The sequence below is a fragment of the Fistularia commersonii genome, chromosome 17, assembly GCF_037954325.1.
Source record: "Fistularia commersonii isolate RoL2024-O1a breed Wild chromosome 17, RoL_Fcom_v1.0, whole genome shotgun sequence".
Classification (NCBI taxonomy): domain Eukaryota; kingdom Metazoa; phylum Chordata; class Actinopteri; order Syngnathiformes; family Fistulariidae; genus Fistularia; species Fistularia commersonii.
Window position 1 is genome coordinate 14,832,653 of NC_141300.1, and position 23,685 is coordinate 14,856,337.

General features: G+C 37.1%; 1 protein-coding gene across 1 annotated transcript in view; it reads right to left on the minus strand.

Annotated features, from left to right (window-relative positions):
• The window catches only part of LOC147225316 (voltage-dependent calcium channel subunit alpha-2/delta-1), a 58,232-nt gene that overhangs the window by 24,845 nt on the left and 9,702 nt on the right, over window positions 1–23,685 (minus strand). The window contains exons 4-10 of the mRNA XM_086163802.1: window positions 11,702–11,761; window positions 11,016–11,051; window positions 10,027–10,156; window positions 4,334–4,465; window positions 2,561–2,630; window positions 2,089–2,139; window positions 1,770–1,869 (exon numbers count right to left, since the gene is read on the minus strand). Coding sequence (XP_086019928.1) covers window positions 1,770–1,869; window positions 2,089–2,139; window positions 2,561–2,630; window positions 4,334–4,465; window positions 10,027–10,156; window positions 11,016–11,051; window positions 11,702–11,761 — 579 coding nt within the window. The remainder of the gene's footprint in view (window positions 1–1,769; window positions 1,870–2,088; window positions 2,140–2,560; window positions 2,631–4,333; window positions 4,466–10,026; window positions 10,157–11,015; window positions 11,052–11,701; window positions 11,762–23,685) is intronic.

Here is a 23,685-nt window from a genome sequence, read left to right on the forward strand (position 1 = left end):
GAAGGAGCAGCCATCCACATTTCTCTGACCCACTCCAGCTTCTTCTGTGCGAGCATCTTCCATGACCAAATGCCATCTTAGTCCCTGGGCTACCGTTAATAAGGATGGATTTATGGGTAATATCAAAGATTAATGATTTAGTGTCAAGTTACAACACCTTCGGGGCCGTGACAGGGTGCTATGCATGTGCTGGGGGGTGCCGATGTGTGAATGAGACAATGACAGAAAGAGAGACGAGGTGACATATCGAAAGAATAGTGATATTTTTGGTGGTTGAAAAAAAAGAAAAAAAAAAGGCAAGATACAGTTATTTAGTCGTGACATGAAATTAGGATTTTTTTTTTTTTCTTAAAATCATTACTTTTGGTAATAACGACATTTCAAAAGCTTGTAAAATTGATTCTTGCAGTGCCATTATCTGTACTAAAAGATGCACAAACAACCGGACAAAGTATGTTTTTCATAATTTAGAAGCTTTTTACTGTGTTTCCATTCATCGTATGTGTGTTAATGACCAAGATCTAGTGATCACAACTTCAAAAGTGATGTGAGAAATTGTAACGACTGCAAACAAAAGTGAAATCCATCTTGCGGTCCCTTTACCTTATCTTCAAGAACATGTTCTTATATTTGTACACGGCTCGCAACGTTGTTATATAAAGCATCAAATCCATAGTACATCCATTTAAACATGAAAAAAAAAACATACAAACACAAGTCTACATTTAATTGGACTCAATGATTTAAAAAAAAAAAAAATCTCCTCATTGTTTCTCACCCTGCCAGATTAACACATGCACACACCCGATTCCTTGACAGATGCTGATAATTGCACACCTTTGCAGAATTCCGGGTCACTGTGAAACACAAGGCATTTTGTCTAAGGCAAAGTAACCGAAGGGAAGATGAAATCATCTGAATGCTGTATGTGTGAAATGAGAACAAAGCAGCTTCAAAACAGCTTCAATCTCTGAAAATACCGTCCTCAATAAATACATCCACTGGTACAAATCTATGGATCACGCAGTCGTCTGATTGCCTCTGTATGAGTGTAATCCCATAGAATGGATCCCGCGAAAACTAAATGGTGAAGAATTATGGAATCGGTTGATGGGTAAGAATGAGGGGAAAGAAAAATGGAGCAATGAAGACGGTAATATTAGCCAAATTGCATATAGAACAGGAGGTGTCCAATGCACGAGGAGACGAATGCAGCGAAATGCAATGGAAAATTGTGTTGCTCTGTGATGAAAGGAAAAAAGTAATAGAGATCCAGACAGTGATGAATGAATGTTTCCTGTGGTTCATAGTGGTCGCAGCTAGAGCTGCACTTCTTTGGGGAGCAGTGAAACTGTGCACACATCTCAGGGTGTTTGTGAATGCATGCACACACACACACACACACACACACACACACACACACACACACGCGCGCGTGCACACACAAGGAGAGGGTTGTTGAGATGAAGTGCCGAGTTTTAATCCTGTACATGAAACAGAGCTGTGGGTTTTTCATTAAAGGCTCGTTTTAGGGTGGCAAGACCATGAAGAAATCCATATGTCATTATTTGTTGTCCATCTCTTTCCCTCCTGTGTGTGGACAACTGTGTAATGGCTTCATGTGTGTCTTCACTTAAATGCATATAGATTTATGTGAATGGGAGCTTACTCAAGTGTACTGTCTCCAAGTGTAACGCTACTGTTGCATTTAAATATTAAAAAAATGTATGGTCCAATGCTTAGCGACGAGAGATTAATATAATACTCACGTAAACTACATTGACATAGTCGTCGTCGGACAGAGTTTCCAGCATCTCACTGACAGATGTCCTGATCAGTTTAAGAGTCAAGCCAGAAACACTCCCGCTCCTGCAATAAATAAATTAAAAAACAATGAAAAAAAAAAAACATTACACACCAATATCGTAGGTCTTACTCTCAAAGGATTGAGAGATTATAATAAGGAATGTCGCATCTAATCGAAACCTGTTACAATTTTCAGTTCAACTAGAAGAGGCATGCATTAAAATCAGAGGGAGCGATGGCTGATATAAGATTATGGATCGATAATGGAATGGCGTGACTTACGCGTCCACAAGTATCAACATGTCTTTGGGAGACGCTGCTCCTTGGATGTACCTGGATGGATTTCAAAGCATTCAAAAAGCCATACCAATGGCAAATATGGCTAAAAAAAAATGATATTTTATATAATTTCTAATTGAAGTACCTGTCACATTCTAAAAATATCCACATTGCATTGTGAAAAAGAGGATAAACTTAGTCCTGCAACTTTTGTACTTTATGCTTGTTCAATAAAAAGTTGCACTGGTATTTATTGTTTAAAGTATTAGAATTTTACTAATTAATAACACTACTGCAAAATAACATTAGTTAAGCAAGACAAATGAGTAGGTATAAAGGGATAATAATTGGAAAGCTCACAGAATGCAATCACTGCAACCAACAAATTAAAAAAAAAATCGATATAATATATTTTTTCTTTTCTATTTTTATTCCCAACTAATTAAGGCAGGAGTGTGGGTTTTTGTACTCTTACCATGGTCTCCGACGTACGTCATATAAGTCTATCTTACTCGGAGTCTTGCGGGCATCCATCCAGGGAGAAGCTTTCAGGAGGAAATTAAAACGGTGTTGATTAGTAGGTTCTGCAACAAAATGTCAACACACCATGTATTGCTATTTAATGAAAACTCAGTCTGTCTCACTGACTGATTGCAAATATCTTGTAGTTTGTTATCAGTCAGCTAAGTGTCGCCAGTGTCACTGTAGATGAAAAAAAAACATCTAAGTTATCCAAAGAAATTGTATTCAAAATGACTTTTAACATGTAGGCAAGAGCTTAATGCCTCCTAAAATGACATTTTAGGTAAAGGAAACACAATGGTGATAAACTGGTCTCTATTTGCTTTCACAAAGGTGCCAGCAAAAAAGTCTTGAAAAGTTTTTACACTGTATTATGTATGTCAGGTTGTAAAGAAGATGTGAACAAAAATTTATTAAACCACTTGCGTTAGGTGCAGATAAACCCACCATGACTAAATGTAGTTTGAAAGAGAAAACCGTGTTAATGAAAAAAAAAAATGAAAAAGATATAACCTACCTGCAAGAAATGTATCGTATTACACTCGGCTTGACGAGTTTGACATTTAAATCACAGAGCAACACCGTTTCATTTCAGTTTTTTTCTTTTCTTTTTTTTTTTTAATTGTTTATGCAATGAAAAGAAGTCTTTTTTTTTTCCTGAACGTTTTGGGAAATTAAAGTCATGTTATTTTTTTTTTATATCAGCCAAAAATATGATACTGATTACAACCCATCCCATTTGTTAAAGAAGAAAACAATGGAATCCAGTATGATACACAAATAGCTTGTAAGTTGAGTTTTCAAATTACAGAAATGATCCTGATGGTCTGCTTTAAGTGCTTAATACCAAAGCAATTACACCACTTAAATTTTTTATAGTGTGTTCCCATGTTATGTCTTATGGCCTATGGTGGGGGTCTCAGACAATATTTTGTGACCCCCCTGCCTGAAATTAAATCTTTGTGATAATGTTGCCCGCACATTTTTTCTCACGTGCATCTGGGGGTTTTATACAGTGGGTTTAAAAAAAAAAAACGGGCAAGGAAAAAATGAAAAAATAACTTTGCAATGTATTTTTTGCTTCAAAATTTGAAAACAATATGATTATTTTGAGGAAAAAACACCTAGTGACATTGTTAAAATGATCTTTTCTTTTCTTATTTCTATAAAAAAACACAAAAACTAAAGGAAAAAAAAATTGGGCAAAATTAAAAAGATTGATTTAATAACCGGAATAGCCTTGTAAACATTATACCTCCTCTTATACATGCTAACAATCAAATTTCTAATAAATTCTAGTGGCAGATTTTCCCACAGTGACACGTTTTTTTTCTTTTAACTTGACAATTTTTTTAGGGGGGTAATTCCATCAATTCTTTTTTGATATTCATTGATAATATAATTTCATCATATATTTTTTAGAGGAACAGTTCATAACATCTAAAGATTTTTATAATTTACCTGTTTACTTCCTTTACACTTAAACAAAGGAAAAATTTGGACTTAGTGTTACTTCTGGGTAATAATTTTACTGGTCCGGCCCCCTTGACATCAAATTAGGTCGTATGCGGCCCAAGGACCAAAATGAGTTCGACACCCCTGGCCTAGAGAGAGTTACCCATATAATGGGTAACCTGCGAAGATATTTACGGAATTCGACAAGAAGTACAGTGGATTAAAAGGTTTCCTGCATCGTAAAATGTCAAGTCTCATGGTTTGCCCCTACCTGGGTAATACCGAGCCAGGCCTGTGGCACTGCCAAACACCTGCCAGAGAAGGGTTGGATCGTCCTCTCTGTTCTTTTTGAACACGTCCTCCAAAGCTTCTGTCCAGTTCAGCTCATTCAATACAATAGTGGCTATAGATATCCACACAAACATACACATAAAAACAAGCGTGTCAAAATAAAACCCACAATAACAATAATCAAAACACAGTGGCAGCAGAAAAATATGGACATTTTAGATGCATCAATCGTGATTCACAAACGGGGCCGTATCACCTCTGCAATCATTTGTCAGCACACATAGTGTTCTTTGCCATCTTCTATACAGACGAAAACATGATTTGAACCCACGCCCTAGATAAGTAGTATCTCTCTGCGCCTCTTTTTACACATGTGCGATTGATTGGAAGTTGTTATAGCCGATGGGTTTGCATTCAGTGACACAGTGGCCTGAAAAAAAGCTACAAAAACACTTAGTATGAAAGATGCAGAAAAGAATTTGCTCATCTTGACCCACAATGACTACCTTTCTCCCCATTTAGATGTTAATCCCTTGAGAATTTATGCGAGAATTTCATTCCATTTAGATCAGGGGTCTCAGACTCGCGGCCCGCGGGCCAAGTGTGGCCCTCGGAACAATATTTTGTGGCCCCCTGCCTGAAATCAAATGTTTGTGATATTGTGGCCCACGCGTTTTTTCTCATGATGCGTTTTATACAGTGGGTTTCAAAAAAAATGAGCGAGGAAAAATGAAAAAGTATCTTTGCAATGTATTTTTTTGCTTCAAAATTCAATACAAAATAATTTTTTTAATGAAAAAACATTGAGAGACAGTGTTTAAACTTTTTTTTAAAAAAAACACAAAAACAATACCAAAAAAAAAGTGCAAAATTAAAAAGATTGACTTAATAACCAGAATAGCCTTTTAAACATTATACCTCTTATACTTATACATGCTACCAATCAATTTTCTAATAAATTCTAGTGGCAAATTTTCCCTCAGTGACACATTTTTTTCTTTTAACTCAACAATATCTTTAGGGTGTAATTTCATCAATTCTTTTCTAATATTCATTTTTAATATTAATTAATTAATGTATCTTTTAGAGGAACAGTTCATATTATATATTTTTTTTTCATGACTGACTTAACCTTATTTACGCTAAAACCAAGGAAAAATGTAGACTTAGTGTTACTTCTAGGTAATGATTTTACCGGTCCGGCCCCCTTGACATCAAATTAGACCGTATGTGGCCACAGGACCAAAATGAGTTTGACACCCCTGATTTAGATATTTGTTGAATATATTGAACAGTCGGTTTGCTTATATTCACCTATTTCTCAGGGCTGACACTCATTTACAGTGATCACATCTAAGAGTAGGTTACTGGTGAACCACCTTTCTCGTATAATATTATTTTGTGTGTGCACTCTCATATAGCTGAAGTCATCTGTATGTGAAAGCAGTTAAGTGTGTGTGTTTGAGATGGATTGATATCCTGTATTGAGTGTGACGTGGCTCATTAATGTGCAAAGCAAACACAGTTCATTTGCATGCACGCCTCAAGAGTGGGGAGTTAATGAAGCCTCAGTTGCCCGGAAAGCCGTTTTATTATAAAAGAGAGGGGATGAAAAATATGCGTGCGTGTGTATACTAGCACAGAAATGTATTTCTCTCATTAAGTGTAGTATGTTAAAGAGTGTGTGAAAATATCACTCTAACCCATGCTAGATAATAACATTTCAGAATATGTGTTACATCTGCCTACAGAAAGATGAGCTCAGTAAATAGTTAACGAATCTAGAAACACAGAGTGTTGCTTGCAGTTCATACACAAGGTACGGGTTATCCAAAAACTCATTTTTTTTTTTCATTTTAAGTGCATTTAACTATATCTTACACATTCATTTCACACCCTGTGATCAATTAATCGTACTGGGATATCAATCTGAATACACTTTCTGTAACATAAATGAGTCCATGGACTTCACTGGTTGAAAGGAAAATTAATATCACCCCTACACTTAAACATGATATACTCTACAACTTTCAGAAAATGGTCTTGAAAAATTTATTTCAATTGCTATATTTATCTCCCTTCAAACAATATATGAACACATTTTTCAGTCTGAATGTTTAAATAATGCCGTTATTACAGGAAGCAATAATCATTAGTCCTTTCAAATGCTCCTCTACATTAAAAAAGAAAAAAAAAAATAATCCCAAAAGCACACAATTTCTAGAAAGCCATTCTAGTAGTTATTTCGGACACTGCTATAACTGCTAAGGGTACCCATGTCATATTAAGGCCAATATTTGTTTGTTTTTTGAATCAGATGCCATTAAACTATCGCACGAATAATGTCCAGGTGCCCGAATACTTTTGTACATAAAGTATATATAGTTATTGTGACCTTCTTATCATAACACCATCAACTTCCTCTAAGGCAGGGTTTACAGATGTGATGTGCTGCTGCCTTAAGAGGATGACTTGTCTCCCACTTTAACCCAGAAATCCAATTTTCTTCAACTGAGAAATGGCTACTCTTGGAACATTTATAGGGGTGGAGATTGGAAAGTTGAGACTTCAATAGATATGACTCTTTTTTTCTCTAAAGGCATAAAACATCCATGTTCTATGGTATATATGTATACATTAGAGGAGTGTGTGTGTGTGTGTGTGTGTGTATTCAATTGACGATTCACACCTTTTCTTGCCATATATTTGCTTGATTAATGCTTTGGTCTTCTACAAAATGTCAACACCATGTACGTACGTGCACGTAGCTCAATTTCTGGGATTGCTGCACCTCAAATCTATTCCTCTGTGGTTTTCAGGAAAATTGACAGAGAATAAAATGACAGCATTTGGCTCAAAATATGTAGACAGTCATTGGAAGCGGTTATAAATGGCTAAGCCCTTTTTTTTTGATAAAATAACTTGCTTTAGCTTTTAAAAACTAAAGAAAATGATAGAAATGGATGTAGTAGGGTTGGTTTGAGAGGAGATGCCTTCAAACTGCTCCTTTGGTATATTTAACATCTCTGGAATTGAAAATTAAATGTCAATTAAATTGGAATTGAATTGAAAATTCAATCAAAATTGAAAATTAAATGTCTTTATTCCTGTTTTCTGGAGTTGCTGTACGATGCTGGACTGGTTCAAATAATTTTACCAAAAGCAACTCTCCATCTTAACAGCAATTTGCATCAGCTGACTTTTCATTCTAACAACGACAACAAAAACCGGTTCCATAATTTGAGTGCATGTCTATTTTCACATCCCACATAAATACGCCTGCACGTACACACACAGACACACACGACCACGAGTGTGCGCCGACTCATCTTTAGTTACTTTCATCTCATCGCGATCAGACATCAGCGTTGGATGGATTCCAGCGGCTCAGACGATCTATGCATACTCATTACATGCTACCAACATCCTTGAAAGAAAGGGAATGTGAGAAGTAATGGCGCCAATCCCAGAATATAGCTTCTTAGCTTCAGGTTAAAAAAAAATAAAAATGACATGACAGGTTTAAAACCCCGCTGAAAAACCTGGGTTGCACATTTAACAACAACGCATCCTTAAACCAGGAGTGTCCGCCCTTATCTTTCATCGCAGATTCTGTGTCTCAGGTCAGCTAAAAGGTGAAGTGTATAACCTTGAAGCCAGACGGTCACACAGCGGGGTAAAAAGCCCTGCTGTGCAATGACTTTCACAGCAGGGTCCCTTTAAATCAAGCCATACATCAATGAAAGATCATTTATAAATAAACATGAATATAGTAGGTCACGCCCAGACGTGCATCTATGGTGTTTAACAAAACAGAGCAAATGAACTTTTAGCCAACAATAAATGGGCCTTGTAGTGAAAAGAATTGTGTTACTGGACTCACCCTGAACCATGTGTCTTCGTGAAGGAATCTTTACACAGGTAAATAACAGTTTTATTTCTCCGTCCCTTATGTAAATATTATCAACTATATTAATCTGTACTGTTAAAGGTGGAGGAAAATAAAGTTGTGCAAATATAATGCATTATCTAGGCAACGTTAAGGTATTCAAGAGACCATCCTTAAGTCATTTGTATTCAACTTGAGCTCCGCTAATGTCATAGTGACTCATGGAAATCAAATAATTGTGAACCTCTCAAAGTAAATGTCACCACATGATCAGGTGAAAAAATAGTACTTTATAACAAACAGGAAACATCCATTTGGTTAAAGATGTCCAGGTAACACAAAGCACGACCCTGTCCCTTCACCAATGTGAAAATTCAGAAATAGAAACTGAATCATAAAAATGGAAATAGATACAGTAGCTTCTTTATAAATCATGCAGCTATTCATTTAGTTGAGCTAAAATCAGACCAGCGATGTTATTTTATCAGGGAAACAAAATGACATGGCATGGTGGAAGCATTACCCTCCTTGGCAGAGGTTATAATTTAGCAGTATTTAAAGAGCCACCCACACCAGCATGCGCAAGGCCAAAGAGCTATTAAACATTTAATGTTCCAGATTCTCTTTTATAACCATATAATAAAGGGATCGCTGATTGTACTGATTTATTTGGCCAAAATTTATAATGACAATCTGGAATCCGCAACAGACATCGTACAGTAGAAATTTGGAGTCTGGAGTCTCTGTGTGTAAATCAAACGTGACCCTCTGTTTATGCATTTAAAGGTATTTCTAACATTTTCAAATGTATCAATATATGCGTGTGCTCACAAATTTCTTCCTGAGTTATAAAATTCCTCCTACTTATTTTATAGACATACATAATGTATGTACATACATATATTACAGACACAGCAGGAAGCAGCGGCCGAGGCTAACGGCATCACAGCACTGAGCCGTGCACGGTAAAGTATACGCAAACATGGAAAAACACAAATTTGGCTCAGAGCAGAATAAATATGTTGAATTATTTCATCTAAGACCAAAGGCAAAGTTTGGTGTGTGCAGAAGAGCTTTTTTTTGGAATCCATATTTCAGTGTTACTGGATTTAGTAGCCTTTTTTTTTTTTTACTGCTATATTTTAAACAACAGTAAAAAAATAGCTCTAAAGATCCTGATGACTAATTATAATGAAGGGATCAGGACACTTAGAGAGCACCATGATAGGCAAATCAAACCTTGGTTGATAGTTTAAAGATGTTATAATATTTCCACACATTAAGAATGATTTTTGCAGCCTTGGCCTGGTTAAACAATGTTAAGTATGCATGTCGCTAAAGTACCAAGGCTGCTTCCAAATCTTACATCAAAATGTGAATGAAACATTTCACTTGTATATTTGTCAACACGTCTATGTATGAGGACTGTAAAACAACCCTGAAATATAAAATTCCTCAAAAAAAAAACCCACCATATTTTCCAACTTTTTTATGAATGAAACCTCTCTAAGCAAAGCTGGATGTACACTGACGACACAAGAACGACAATAATGGATGCTGGCTATTTTCTTCTGGCGCCCCAAACCTCCGTCCAACGTCAGCAAGGCTTTGCTGAATTCCCCCGCGACCCATCGAGCAGGATAAGCTCGGCTGACATTAAACGTTCCACCAAGCTTGGTTTGAGGTTTAGGTTAGGTTGTGCATAGACTCTGGAGAATTAATATGAGGGAATTTCTTGTCCTTCCGAGCCGCGTCGGTGTTGATGGACTTGTGTATATACTCACAGCCGTCGTAGATGTCGGTAGGGATGTGCACGGCCGTATGGCCATGATCAGTCAAACGTTTAAATGATGGATCCTCCTTAAAGTCCGGACGGATTCTGTATTTTCGTCCCTCCGTTTCATTTGCGTCCATCTGGGGGAAGAAACGATAAGCTATTACTGCTGATAACTGCTTTTTGTAACTTTAAAGAACGCCTCACTTTTTGTTGTTTTGAGGATATTTTTGTTTTGCTTGCTTGAAAATCCATTGTAGATTTAATGGATTTTCAGAACATACCAGCTAAGCAACCTTATCACGCCTTTTTGACAAGACATCATGATCATCCATTATAAGCTCCCACCTATTTTAAAACTGATTTTCTTCTTTGGAGATATTGCAGGAGACAGTATCTTTACTTCATATGCATTCCAGGATTTACATCATTAACGACAATACATACGCGTCTGTCTGTGCAAATATATATTTATAAAGATGAGATGAGGCGTGGAGGAACAAATCCAGTGGATAGAAATAGTGAGGTAGAGAGAAAGCAGAAAGCAAGCGGCGCTTGGGAGGGAGTGTGTGAACACTTGTGTCCTCATAAAGCAACAGTGTAGCCAGCTCATATATCTCATCTGTCAATTAGAGGAGAAACATGGTAGAAACCGTTTCACCTGAAAGGGAGGGTGGAGTGTTGGATGGATTAGACAAGCCTGCACAAGAGGAATATCTTGTAAAAAAAAAAAAAAAAAAAAAAAAAAAAGGGTAAGAAAGAACAGATTGGAGGGAAAAGGCTGAAGCAAATTCTAACTGAAAAAAAAAAAAATGAATATGATTGTTGGTGAACAAAAGGATGAATAGAAGAGAGAAAGCAATATGATAAAATGTTAAGGCTGGACTCCAGGTTGCTGTGCAGCCGTTTAACTGACCGCCGTCTGAGTTTGACCTGCACGTGTTCAGGGGCTCAGATTGAAATAGAGCAATTCCAGCGAGGGGGAAAGAGCGCACTTACATTGTCCTTTGCATTGTAGTAGGCAATTTCATCATCCTGTAAACACAAGTATTAACAATATATAAGGATTAAAATGATTTTGTCACTGTTTAATTGACAGCTGAAGGATGATATTCTTTGTGGCAAACCAGATCTGTGATAATTCGACCGAACAAGTGCTCTTGAGGAAAAGCAAAAAGATTCATAGTCCATTAAAGCACAAAGCTCTGTCAATCTATTCATGCATTATCTCTAAAAATAATACTCCTTCTAACAACACAATTTAAAACAGGCTAAAGCTATTCAAACACCTATACACTCAGCATAAAACACATAAAACCTCTTCATATTTGGAATGTGCTCTTTACATATTCTTGTCAGAGTGCATGCTAGTTAGTTTGTCTGTTTTTTTTGTTTTTTTGTTTTTTTTTCCAGTTCCCTTATTACCTCAAACTCATCTTTCCACTTAATAGTCCATTAAAGCACAAAGCTCTGTCACTCTATTAATGTATTATCTATAAAAATAATATTCCTTCTAACAACACAAATCAAAACAGGCTAAAGCTATTCATACACCTATACAGTCCGCATAAAACACATAAAACCTCTTCATATTTGAAATATGCTCTTTACATATTCTTGTCAGCGTGCATGCCAGTTAGTTTGGTTTTTTTTTGTTGTTTTTTTTTTTCCAGTTCCCTTATTACCTCAAACTCATCTTTCCACTGATGTGCCATCTGGAAGTTTTCAGCAGCTGTAGCCAGTTTCTGGGGAGTAAAATACAACAGGGAGTTACAAGTTATGTCTTCTTCAGACCATCAATCTAATTATGGAAACCCAAGCGAAAGCGAGTATTTTAGAAACAATCTGAGCCCATCCAGGAGACAAAGAAGGAATTATGTTTTCATTTGCAGCGCTATGAACATGGCACATCAAGGTCTTACAACACTGTCTGCTAAAGGCCACATAATAATATAAAATTGAAAAGGTTGTACAGTGAAGAGCAATTCACAAAGCCCATGTGTCGGTGTGTGATTGTGTGTGTATTTTCATGTGCGCGCACCAAGAGGGCAATGAGGCATGTAAGGAAAGCAGATCACTGAATAAAGTCAAGAGCAATTGGATTATCAACACAGAGTCTGTCACTCAAATTGGATACCGCTAAATAACAAGGGATATAAATGTAATTAACCTCAACAATTCGCTGTACATTTGTTTATCACTAATGCACTCACGACGCATCAAGGGTAAAAGACAACACACTGACACTGGAAACCGGGAGCGGTTAATACAATTGTAAAAGTATATTAATTCCATGATAGTCCTTATCCATAACAGTATGTTACCAAGATCATGACCTGCACATCCCCGTCCCGAGACGCAAATAAGGAAATAACCAGAACCCACATCCTTTAGAATATGCTGGGAAATACCATGACACAATGTGAGTCCAAAGATGAGTAATGGTGGAGGATTGGATCGGTATGGAATTGAGAGGCTCGTAAAAAAAGAGGAGAGTAGTCTGCAATAAATGCACTTTCTTCAGAGTTCTCACTACCTCCAAATGCCAAATGACCTTTACTTTAACAGCAGAGAGCAAGTATGTCATGGGAATTTGGTTAAACGCAGACATTTATCAAACAAAAAATATCCCGGAGCGTACGGTGACCCCCGCAACATCTGCACCGCTCATTCACAGCCGCAAAGTTTGCGCTAACTCACAGTCTCAGACAGTTACTTTTACACTTCATCACAATTATCTATCCATCCGGCGTCTACTGCTTATCCAGGACGGGGTCGGCGGGGGCGCCGGCCGAAGCGGAGGCCCAGAATTTCCTCGGTTCGGCTCTCGATCCCAAGTCGAGAGATCGTTTCTGCTGTTTGGATCCGTCACCTCGTTCTTTCGGTCACAACCCTGCAGCTCCCGACCACAGGTGAGGGTCGGAACGTAGATCGACCGGTAAATTGAGAGCTTCGCCTTCTGGCTGAGCTCCTTTTTCACTCGTATTCAACTTCTTCGTCGTAATTATATCTTGAAAAATATGAGGAACGTATTGAAAAAAAAATGCTGCAATCAAAAAGCGAAACGAGCTGGGATTGTGGTGAAAGAAAAGCTAGCAATTGCCGCTGCAGGTTTTGCTCACTTGCTTTCGTTGGCTGCTGAAAATGTATCATACTATTCAATCTCTGTTCCTTTAATACGACAGGAATTTAAATTAAATTTGGTCAAATGCTTTCCTATGATCAAGAGCTCTCCTGCCTTGTCATCATTCAGGGTCGACTCCAGTACGATGTGCAATTTTCATTGTTGTTTTTTTTTTCCTTCATCAATATTTCAATGCGGTGACAATTAAAAAGCAAACGTGTTTTCGATAATCGGGAGAAAACAGCGCGAGCGACGCAAATGCTTGAAAATGTAGATAAATAAGTGTACAAAGACAGGAATACTGATTTCAGATGGATTCTTTTGGCGCCATATTTCTTTTCTGGCACAGGACAGTGTGTAATATGATACATAACCACTGTTGAAATGTTATATATTGCATAATTAGAGTTAACTGGGCTCTAGCATTACAAAATGCTCAAACACCCCTTTCTCACCTTCTATACATGAACATAGAGATGGAAATTTGTACACTCACACCTCCTCTGAGAGTAGACAGGCAGGGTTGTTAAAAATTCATGACAGAACTTTGACAAGGCTCTTCTCCCTTCTGGGAGACGTGGGGGAGGTTGAGAAGGGTATGTGAGGAAAGACACTTAATTACCCTCCACTCTCTTTCTCTATATATCTTTATCAAATGCATGCACATACAGAGGTTAACGGAATACAGAATGAAAGACACCAGACAAAATCGAGTTTGAAAGTTAGACGGCCTGTTTGATCTGTTTTGATGTTTCAGGATATTTTATATTTTTCATCATCAAATGCTCCGCTGACCAAACTGCTTTTCAGCTGGAGAGCTGAGAGAACTTTACGCTAACAAAATAAAAGGATGCTAGAGGACGGTCGTAGCGCGGGTTGTTTACAGATCAGTTCTTTTGTTTTTTTGTTTTTTTTAGCTTACCTGCCTTATGCTGGGAAACAGTATTATTTACACCCTTAAAAAACCACAGCAAATATTAATATAATTACATCACATTACATTTGGCAGACGCTTTTATCCAAAGCAACTTACAATAGAGGACATAGGGACTGCAAATACACTTGCAAATACACGACATAATACATAATTCTCTTGCTCCGAGTGCCAGTCATGTTCCCCTCTTTTTGTGCGTAAGGGTAATTTATTAAATGAATTTAAACCAAAATATTCCTGAGATGTATATAATTGACATCTCTGTTCACGATATTATCGACTAATATAATTTGTCACAGTTTTAAGCAAAGCATTTAACGCACAACACTTATAAATTCTAAAATTGGCAGGGATCTCCGGGAATTTATCAGCACGGTCACTTGAAGCACACCAATTTTTAGCGCTGCAGCTGTTTAGTTAATGGGTGTCCACCCAGTAACACGCTTGATTGATTTACTCATTAGACTCTCTCTCTCTCTCTCTCTCTGTCACTTTCACTCCCTCAGTTATGGCAGCAGAGATACTCAAGCGCCACAACATAATGAGTCACTCTGTCACTTGCAACGAGTGCATTGTAACCTTAATGAGGGAATGGGGCCGCTGGAATACGAGGAGACAAGTACTGAAATCCACGGAGGTAAGAGAAAACTGACGGGTGAAATTCATTGAGAAGGGAAACAGAAAAAAAATCTATATATATGATTGAGTCGCTGAATGTACTAAAAGTCAACGTAAACCGCAAACACTGATGTGCAAGTCCAATGCAAGAGTAGAAGGTGTGGCTTAGTATTTGTGACTCCCAGGATGAAAACTGATAACTGCAGATATAGATGGTATAAAAATGCTATTCAGACTGTGGAAATGAGTGGTTGTTATATCATGCGGATGCTGTCACCTTGACAAAGTTATTTCTGTCTTGATCTCAACAGACTTGGTGGTTATTCTTCTTGTTACCCTAACATGCATATAGTGAACAGACTCGTACACAGGAAAGTCAAGGTGACGTTATATTTATCAATGTATGTGACAAAATACTCCGCTCGTATGAAATCAACTGTCCATTACGGCCACGACGTCGTCACCCTTCACCGAGAAGTATTTGCATTAGTCGAAACAGCCTCCAAGATCATTTTACGCCAGCGTTCACTCTTATGTGTCTTCCGGTTATTTATTCTCGATTATGAGCCCGAACGGAAAGAAATGACAGGAAAATCAAAATGGAAAAAGGTGTAACGGACCATTATGAGTAGCAGAATCGGAAGAATTCGAAAAAGATTAAGTAGAAGACGTATTATGAACAGATGGGAAAAGAGGATGACAAGTCCAAAGAGAAAAAAAAAAATCATGTAATTACACTCATGATGAGATTGTTCCTAGAAATAATAAAACCAACCTGACTGATGTTAGAGACATTGGTCAGATAATCACATGGGTTTTGGTTGCAGAAAAATGAGAATGATACCAAAATCTGAATTGAATACAACCTCCCATGTAAATGATTAATGATTCAATTTGTTGTATTTAGGGAAGCATAACTGAACACAATACGAAAAAAAAAAAAAAAAAAAAAGAAGAGGACTGACAGAAAAAGAAAACAATAGAAATTTGAAATTAAAAGGAGCGGACAGGGTCAGAGAGGATCACAAAGAGTAAAGGGGGAGTCCCCTAGCGAACGAAGAGCAAAAGAAGCATCATATGAAAGATGAAGAGGCCGGGGGCAGGCCATGCAAGAGGCACAGGTGGCAGAAGAAGCAAGAACAAAAAAAAAAAAAAGAAGACATAAAAGAATAAAGAGAGGGAGGTGAAATGAGTGAATGAAAAAAGGGAATATAACAAAGAGAGGAGCAGGCAGCATCTGCAGCTGTGAGAGCCCAGGGGAACGCGGAGCTCCTGCACATGGCTTCTCTCAGAGGCCAAACCTCCGAAGGGAAGCGTAAATATACAGCTGCTCCCCGTCCCTTTTTTTTTTTCCTTTTTGTCTGTTTGGTTCTTGCAAGTCAACATCTGAGATGTTTATCTCCTACCGTCCGACTTATATCGCTTCTTGTGCGCCACTTCACCAGATACCAGTCACGGAAAATACTCCAGATGTCTCTCCTTCTAAGAGAGAATATAAAAATATACTTGTCGGAGTTATCAAAGAAATGTACAGCAACACTGCTCGTGAGAGGTTTTTAGAATACGTCTCCATACTGACAAACTACTGAAATCATCGTCTCAGACAAAAAGGCGATTGTAATTATCGCACATTTTATTAATCACTATTATTCACTTTCCTCACAGTTAAAGGTTATGACTTTCTGGACAAACTAATTCACTGTAAAAGTGGGTATGCTGTGGATTATGATAAAATATGTGACACTCTTTATTAGTCCCAGAGGGGAGAATTTGCAGGGTGCCAAACGCATGGCGGATTAGGAAAAAAAAAAAAAAAAGTCTGACACGACTGTATAACAATAATAAAGAATAACTTCATTGCGTTTTTTTTTTTTTTCTCAATGAGTAGTCCTGTCCCTGGAAAAGTAAAAGTACCGTCACTCTCCGCTCTCTGTCTTTTTGCATTCGCTTTCATACACGCTATAAGTGAAGCAAGCACACAGACACACACACACACACACACACACACACACACATACACACCACTTGTCTATTTAATATGATCGGTGCAGAGCAAGAGATGGGAGGCTGAGTAACATCTGCTCTGGGGACTTGAAGATCTCTGATCATATCATAGCTTCTCCTCATTACTGCATTACATTCACACAAATATATACACACACACACGCACACACACACACACACACACACACACACACAGACACACACGAAAACACCCTAATATCACATCTTGTGCTCATTATTTTAACACGGTGACAGCAGACAACAGATTATTAAAAGTATGGCTCTGCACTTGCAACAAATAAAAAAAAATGACTTTTAAACAAATTCACAAGCGACACAATGAACACTTAAGAAACTCACACAAAACCTTCAGACAACTGAATTAATGACAGGCATGAAGTGGGTAATCATAGGATATGTAGAAACATTAATTTATATTGCATAGTGTTGCTAAGAGAGAGAGAGAGGATTGTTGCTGGTCTTTATATGTGTCGGTCAGGGTTGAAGTCCAACTTTGGCCCAGTAACAGCTGAGATGGACCCAAAACCCTGACAGCGGGATAAGCGGAGTGGAAAATGAATGAATGAATGAGCTGTGGCTACTGATTATTGGTCATTTCATGTTAAAATGCACTGATGTTCGTCGGCATCTTTGCGGTCAATTTGTCCACAGCTAACTCCACCCCCCCCACCCCCAAGCAGATGTTATAGAATTAAATCAAATGATCAATTAAATAACAGTGTCGTTGTTGTGTAATTGTACCATGCGGATTGTGTGTTTATTTGTTCCGAGTCGGATATTCTCTTACTCTGTTGACAATTCAACTAGTGTAAATACCCTGACTGCTGTTTCACGTCCAGAATATATCCGACAAGAGGGAATATGTGGCTCATCATTAATTCTCACTGACTAAAAACTGGCAGCTAAATTCCCTTTTTGTTTTATTGAAATCCAAATTAATTAAAACTAAATCCATCCATTTATTAATTCATTCATTCATTCTTTTATTTTTATTCATTCATTATCCATACTGCTTATCCTGCACTCAGGGTGCGCTGGAGCCGATCCCAGCTGTCACTGTGTAAGAATTATTGTCAGGCTACTAAGATATTAGAATAAATATTAAAAGTAAAAATAAATAAATAAATATTGAAAACAAACAAACAAACAAACAAACAAATAAATAAACAAACAAATAAATAAATATTAAAAATCAAATAAAAAAAAATAAACGAACAAACAAACAAATACATAAGTAAATAAATAAATAAATAAATAAACAAATAAATAAATAAATAAATAGAGCTGATTGCTGAACTTGCTTAAACTGTTTATTATTTACTAGAACCTTTTTTTCACAATTCTTGTAATCAGTATGACTCGCTTCTCTCAATCAATTGATACCCTGTACATCATGTATTTCACAACAGGTCTGATTACTGAGGTATTTATGTATTATATGAGTCATTTTCAAGGTCAATGAATTATTGATCGGGAGGGTTCTCTGTCATCCAGGTCGTGGTTAATTCTTGTCAAAATCGTCTTCCATGAGAAGACGTTTCACCTCGTTTCATCTCGAACTGAAGAAGCCTCTCGGATGAAACGCCTTCCATGGAAGAAAATCAAGTGCAGTTGCATCATGTCTTCTGAGTGCTTTCATGTAAAAACTCAAAACAAGTGAAAAACAAAAACACAGTCATCAAGGGACATTTAATGAGAGTTGAAAGTACAACATGGTCGGGACAAAGCAGCTATTCCTCTGATTTTAGATGTCAGTATAATAAACATGTAAGTCATGTTCACATTTTTCACGGTTTCTTTAACTAAGTGCGCATAGTTTTGTTAACACGACTTTCCACAATTTTATCATTATTAATAATAATATTTTTATTATCATTATTAAATTATCTTGTATTGTGATCGTCTATTTGTTACTATTTTTATTAAATTGATGTTATTATTATAAATTATTGCTAAAATCAATTCAGGATAAATTACGCTCCCCTCCCCCCATTTCTCCATGATTTTGTGAATTTAATTTGTCAAAAGTGTTGCAAAAGTGCAGGAAATGTCCTTATTCTCCTTGACTAAGTCTGAAATTGGCTGCTTGATGCACGAAAAGTCGCATCACAAATCCTCCTCAAATCAATACCTCCTATTGCCTAAATCGCAAACTTCATAAACAAAGGATCACATCATATTTTTTCTGATAAAGCATTGCTAAAAGTGGATCTCGTGTTTTGTATTTTGCGGTGTATAATTACATTACAAATGTTTCTTTCGACGTTAACACAATGAAATGTGCTTGTTTAAATCGAGGGTGTCCACAACTACAGTTTTTCGCTCCAGAGCCCCTTTTTCTTCTCATTTTTGTCAGAGAAGCATCCATTTTTGAGTGCAGCGTCAGTAGAGGAATGCAATTTCTCATTTAGGACAGAAAGATGTGGAAAATAGATATAGGTATAGATGTTGATGTAGACATAACTAAGGGAACCTTCCCCATTCATCAGGCTGTTGACGCATTGGGAGTCAGAACATGATCTCCACAAATATAATATTGCTGCTTCAGCAACCCAAAAATGGGGCGTTTGCAAATATGGAATTGATATAGGAGGAGGGATCGCGCATCACCAAAGTATTGACAGAGCAATGTTTCTCGGTGTTAAGATCCTGTCGGTGATGTGCAAAAACTATTCATATTTTTCCGACTGCTGATAGGTTTACAATTGGATAAAAACTGCAGCCGTGGAGTGGATGTGATATTTTTTTTGCCAGGCAGGTTCAGACATTTCTGACCGTAGAGGTGCTGAAAACAACATAAAGGGCGGGGTCACATTTAGATTAGAGATGAGGGCGCGCAGCAAAAAGAAAACAGCTGCCATAGAATCCCAAGAGATGGCAAGACAGAAGACCACAAACCCCCGCAGGAGACGAAGCGGGCAGATGTTTCGAATCAGTGGCAGTATGGCTGTTAGCACTGGGAAATAAGCTGGACGTGGTCTTACTGCAGTTAAAGGGCAGCAGGTCCAATCCAAATTCCACAGCCAAATATGAGTCACCAATCAGTGGCCAGGGATTAGATGTAACCTACTGCCTGGGGCTTGAAAAAAATCTAAATTATTCAAATGACGCATTAAAATGAAACCAGTTGGAGGAAGCATCGGGTGGAAATTCTACTCTTCCCCAATAAAATCCATCACTCTCAGATGCAGGGAGACGAGCATGTCTGGTGCAGCAACTGGAAGACACTTTTCATCCACCAGATATGGGGAGCCACTAACTCTGAGCTACATCCTCAATTCCTTCCCCTCAGAATCGACGTATTTTACTTGAGGTTGTCGGCCGCTAGGTTTGTTTGAGATCAGATTGTTATGACAGGACGCGCGATTATAATCACGGTGTCCCGACGTACAAATGGTTTATAAACAGAATAGACTAAACTAGACTTGAATAGTATGGACTAGGATAAAATAGATGTTAACGTAGTTTCATTACAAAGAATGTAATGGATGTTCTGCATAAGGACTCTATAGCAATTGCTGATTTTCTTTCACATGAACAATATACAAAAAACTCAATTCAATAAAAACAATTCACATGTTACTAGTATACAATCAAAGACCATAGTTCTCATATGCAACCATATCGATGGGCCTTTAAAATTGTAAACATACTGAAACTACCTTACACAGTTCATCAAAATACATTCCTCAAAATACTGCAATTCTTAACAATCAAAAAAGTCAAATGAAGCCTCCATCGAGACACTGAAAATTTATGGATGAAGCTTTTTTTTTTTTGTCCTTCTCACCAGCACTTAACCTTTGTTGTGAACCATTTCAAACCTGGAATTAATTGAATTTTAGTTGTCAATGTGTTACAGGGTTGACGGCCCCTGGACAGAAAAAAGAAGACCAACTGTAGATTTATGATGTGGTATTTTACGGTTACAATTCATCACGCCCTTGGTTATTCTGTTAAATGGAACCCTGCCTGGCAGGACTAATTGGCATGAACGTGATTTAATGTTTGTCTTGTACTCAAACGTATTGTTAAAAAACACAAAGAATTGTTATTTCTTTCAAAATTGTAATTTATAATCCATATTGTAATTTACCCTCGCAGCCATGGTTTTATCGACGCAACGCATGTTGGGTTGATGACGGATACAGTTTGCAAAGTGTTAACTTTGGAGGAAGCTGACGATCAGTTCGCCGGTCTATAGTGAACGGCAGTTGACAAAAAATTTAGCTACTTGCATTTTTTTGCACTGCACGGTAAACTTCATGAGATCCCTACCTGGACAGTATCGTGACAAAAACATTTTTTTACAATTTTACCCACACTAAGATATGTTGAGAGATTTCATTAGCATTTTTATGTAGCTTGGTAAAGATACAGATCAACTAGAACAATAACATCTTGGTAACTGGGGGATCCCCTTATTGTCCTTTCTTTGGATGTGTAGACATTTGAAACATTGGAAATTCTTTTTGAGAAAACAAAAATTGATGAAGCTTTAAAAGTTCAGAAAATTATACTTTTATAGTATTTGGCACTGATGCAAATGAATGGGCTTTCTATCCAATATTTTCAGAGCCTGGTTGTACTGCAATGGTGAGTCTGGTTACAGCCACATGTTCTCACGCCCGAGCCTGCGTCTCATACTGATTAGAACCCTTTTCTCATCATTTTTTGAGTTTTTCAATGAACCTGAAGAAAAGTCTTTTTTTTTTTTTTTTCCACTGGAGGGTCAGTGGAGGAATGCGATTTCTCATTTCGAAAAGAAAGATGGGGAAAATACAAACTCTGCTTTTATTTTGGTTGGGTTTAGATATAGATACCGATGCTAATGTAGGTGTTGATGTTACAATAAAGAGGTGGGTCTAAATTTATGCTTCAAAAAAAAATCTAAATCTAAAGTTCTCTATTTCTTCATTTTGTAAAGGGATTTTCAATTTTTTTTTTCTTTTTTTTTTTCAAATTCAGTGCAAGATGATTATGTTGCCACCATCGATGACCATCTTCAAGGCATCTTTAGCAACTTAGCAAATCTCGCCATATCACTTGCATAAAACAAGCAACTCACATTTATAAAAATAAAAAATAACAATGGACCAAACATTGGACTTTGGGGGAGTTCCCATTTTGTTTTTTCAAGAAAGATAATTTGTCTTCATTAACTTTCACACACTGTTCTCTGATTTGAAGATATTACCCAAAGCAATGAATTGTATGTTTTGAAACGATAAAAGTTGATCCAGCATGTATCCGAATGTAGGTATTTGTTATAAACATCATAAAGAATGGATGTGAGAGGACACATTTAAATAACAATACTTACATACACGAGCCCCCAAAGCCTTACAGTCATTTTTATTCATAAAGATCAAACTATAAGCAAAACGTTTCCTCGGAGGATCCATTTCCCAACAAATATCCTTCATAGCACCTGCCTTGTAATACTTTTTTTCCATTTTCCCTCTCAATGCTGTAATTACTTTCTCAGCCCATTTTTCTTCGATCCCTCCAAACCCTTGACACACAGAAAATTTTAAAAACCATATTTTGAAAAGAATTTGTCTTATTGACATTAGAATGGGATCAGTCCAACGCCCAGAAATGGCAGATTATTCAAATATGCATTTATTTGCCAGAAACAACAAATTCAGTGTAAAGGAAGTAAGTGTGATTTCAAAAACCAACACTATGTTATTATTTTTTTTCTGTAAGTAATGTTTAAGGCCATCTACTTTGTCAATGCACACGGGGCTTAATCTTAAGAGATGCAAGGGAAGTACTGGGCTGTAAAAATGAAAATATATATTACAGTTCAATGCCAAGTTTGTAGTAGCAGCAGTGGACATGTATGTGTGTGGGGAAGAAGGAGGTGGATTATTCATGACAATTTTATGCAATATAACAGTGTCTGGAAGCTTTACTTCTTTGGCCCTATACTTTAATAGTTTGGTTAATAATTAAGGCTTAATTACAGTGTACATAGACGGCAAGATTAGGAACGAACAGACGGGTGAGGGAGGAGGGAAACTTGCGCTAAAATAATTGGATCTGGCCTCAGGCACCTTGCATGCTTTTAAGGTAGTCAACTATATTTGATAAACATTTGTGGTCCTTCTACCCTCTCCCTTTCTTCTTTAGATTTATAAACATTTTTAGAGGAAGAAATGCCTTTCTCATCACATTCAGTTATACATAGAGCACAACATCAGCAAAATTTGAAATCAGCCTTTTACTCAGTGAAGTTCCACAAATTATAAACTATATTCATCTGACATTTCTATTAAATAGGTGACTGGAAATGCACAATAAATACTAAAATTACATGTTTGTTATTTTTCTAAAATAAAACGAAAAAAATTGTCTATCAGCAATGAGGGGTATTATAAAGCCTTTGGCCTACAGATGTGACAAGAACACATTGTGCCTGAAAAACTGTTATGCGGCACAATATGTAGCCAGTTTTACAGCCTTCACTGAATGACAGGTGTGATAGGTTACTGCTATAATACGATGGTAGCGAATCACAGACTTAATACTCCCATTTTTATTGACAGTTGAACGTCTCTACTTATTCTCATAACATGCATGATTTATTCATCATAAGGAAAGCATGGAGAGAACACTGTAACTCCGACCCCTCCTGTGGTTAAGAAGATATAAAATATTCATAACAAATGTATGCTAGCAATGATAGTTTTTAATAACAAAAATCTCTGGAAAGATAATCGAGCCGTTTCAACTATTATCATACGATTAACTATTAACTCCTATCATACCTGGTCAACCTAATTTTTTATTTTCTCTAAAAGACTGAGCTACTGGAAACTCTAACAATGGCAAACATTCTAGCACATTTAGACTGGAAAACAGTTGAGATTTTCAGGCTGAGATTTATTAAAGGGGTTATGTGCAGAAAGCGCGTGTCCCGTTGATATCAAGCCAGAGCCTGTATTGTAAAACCTTTGATA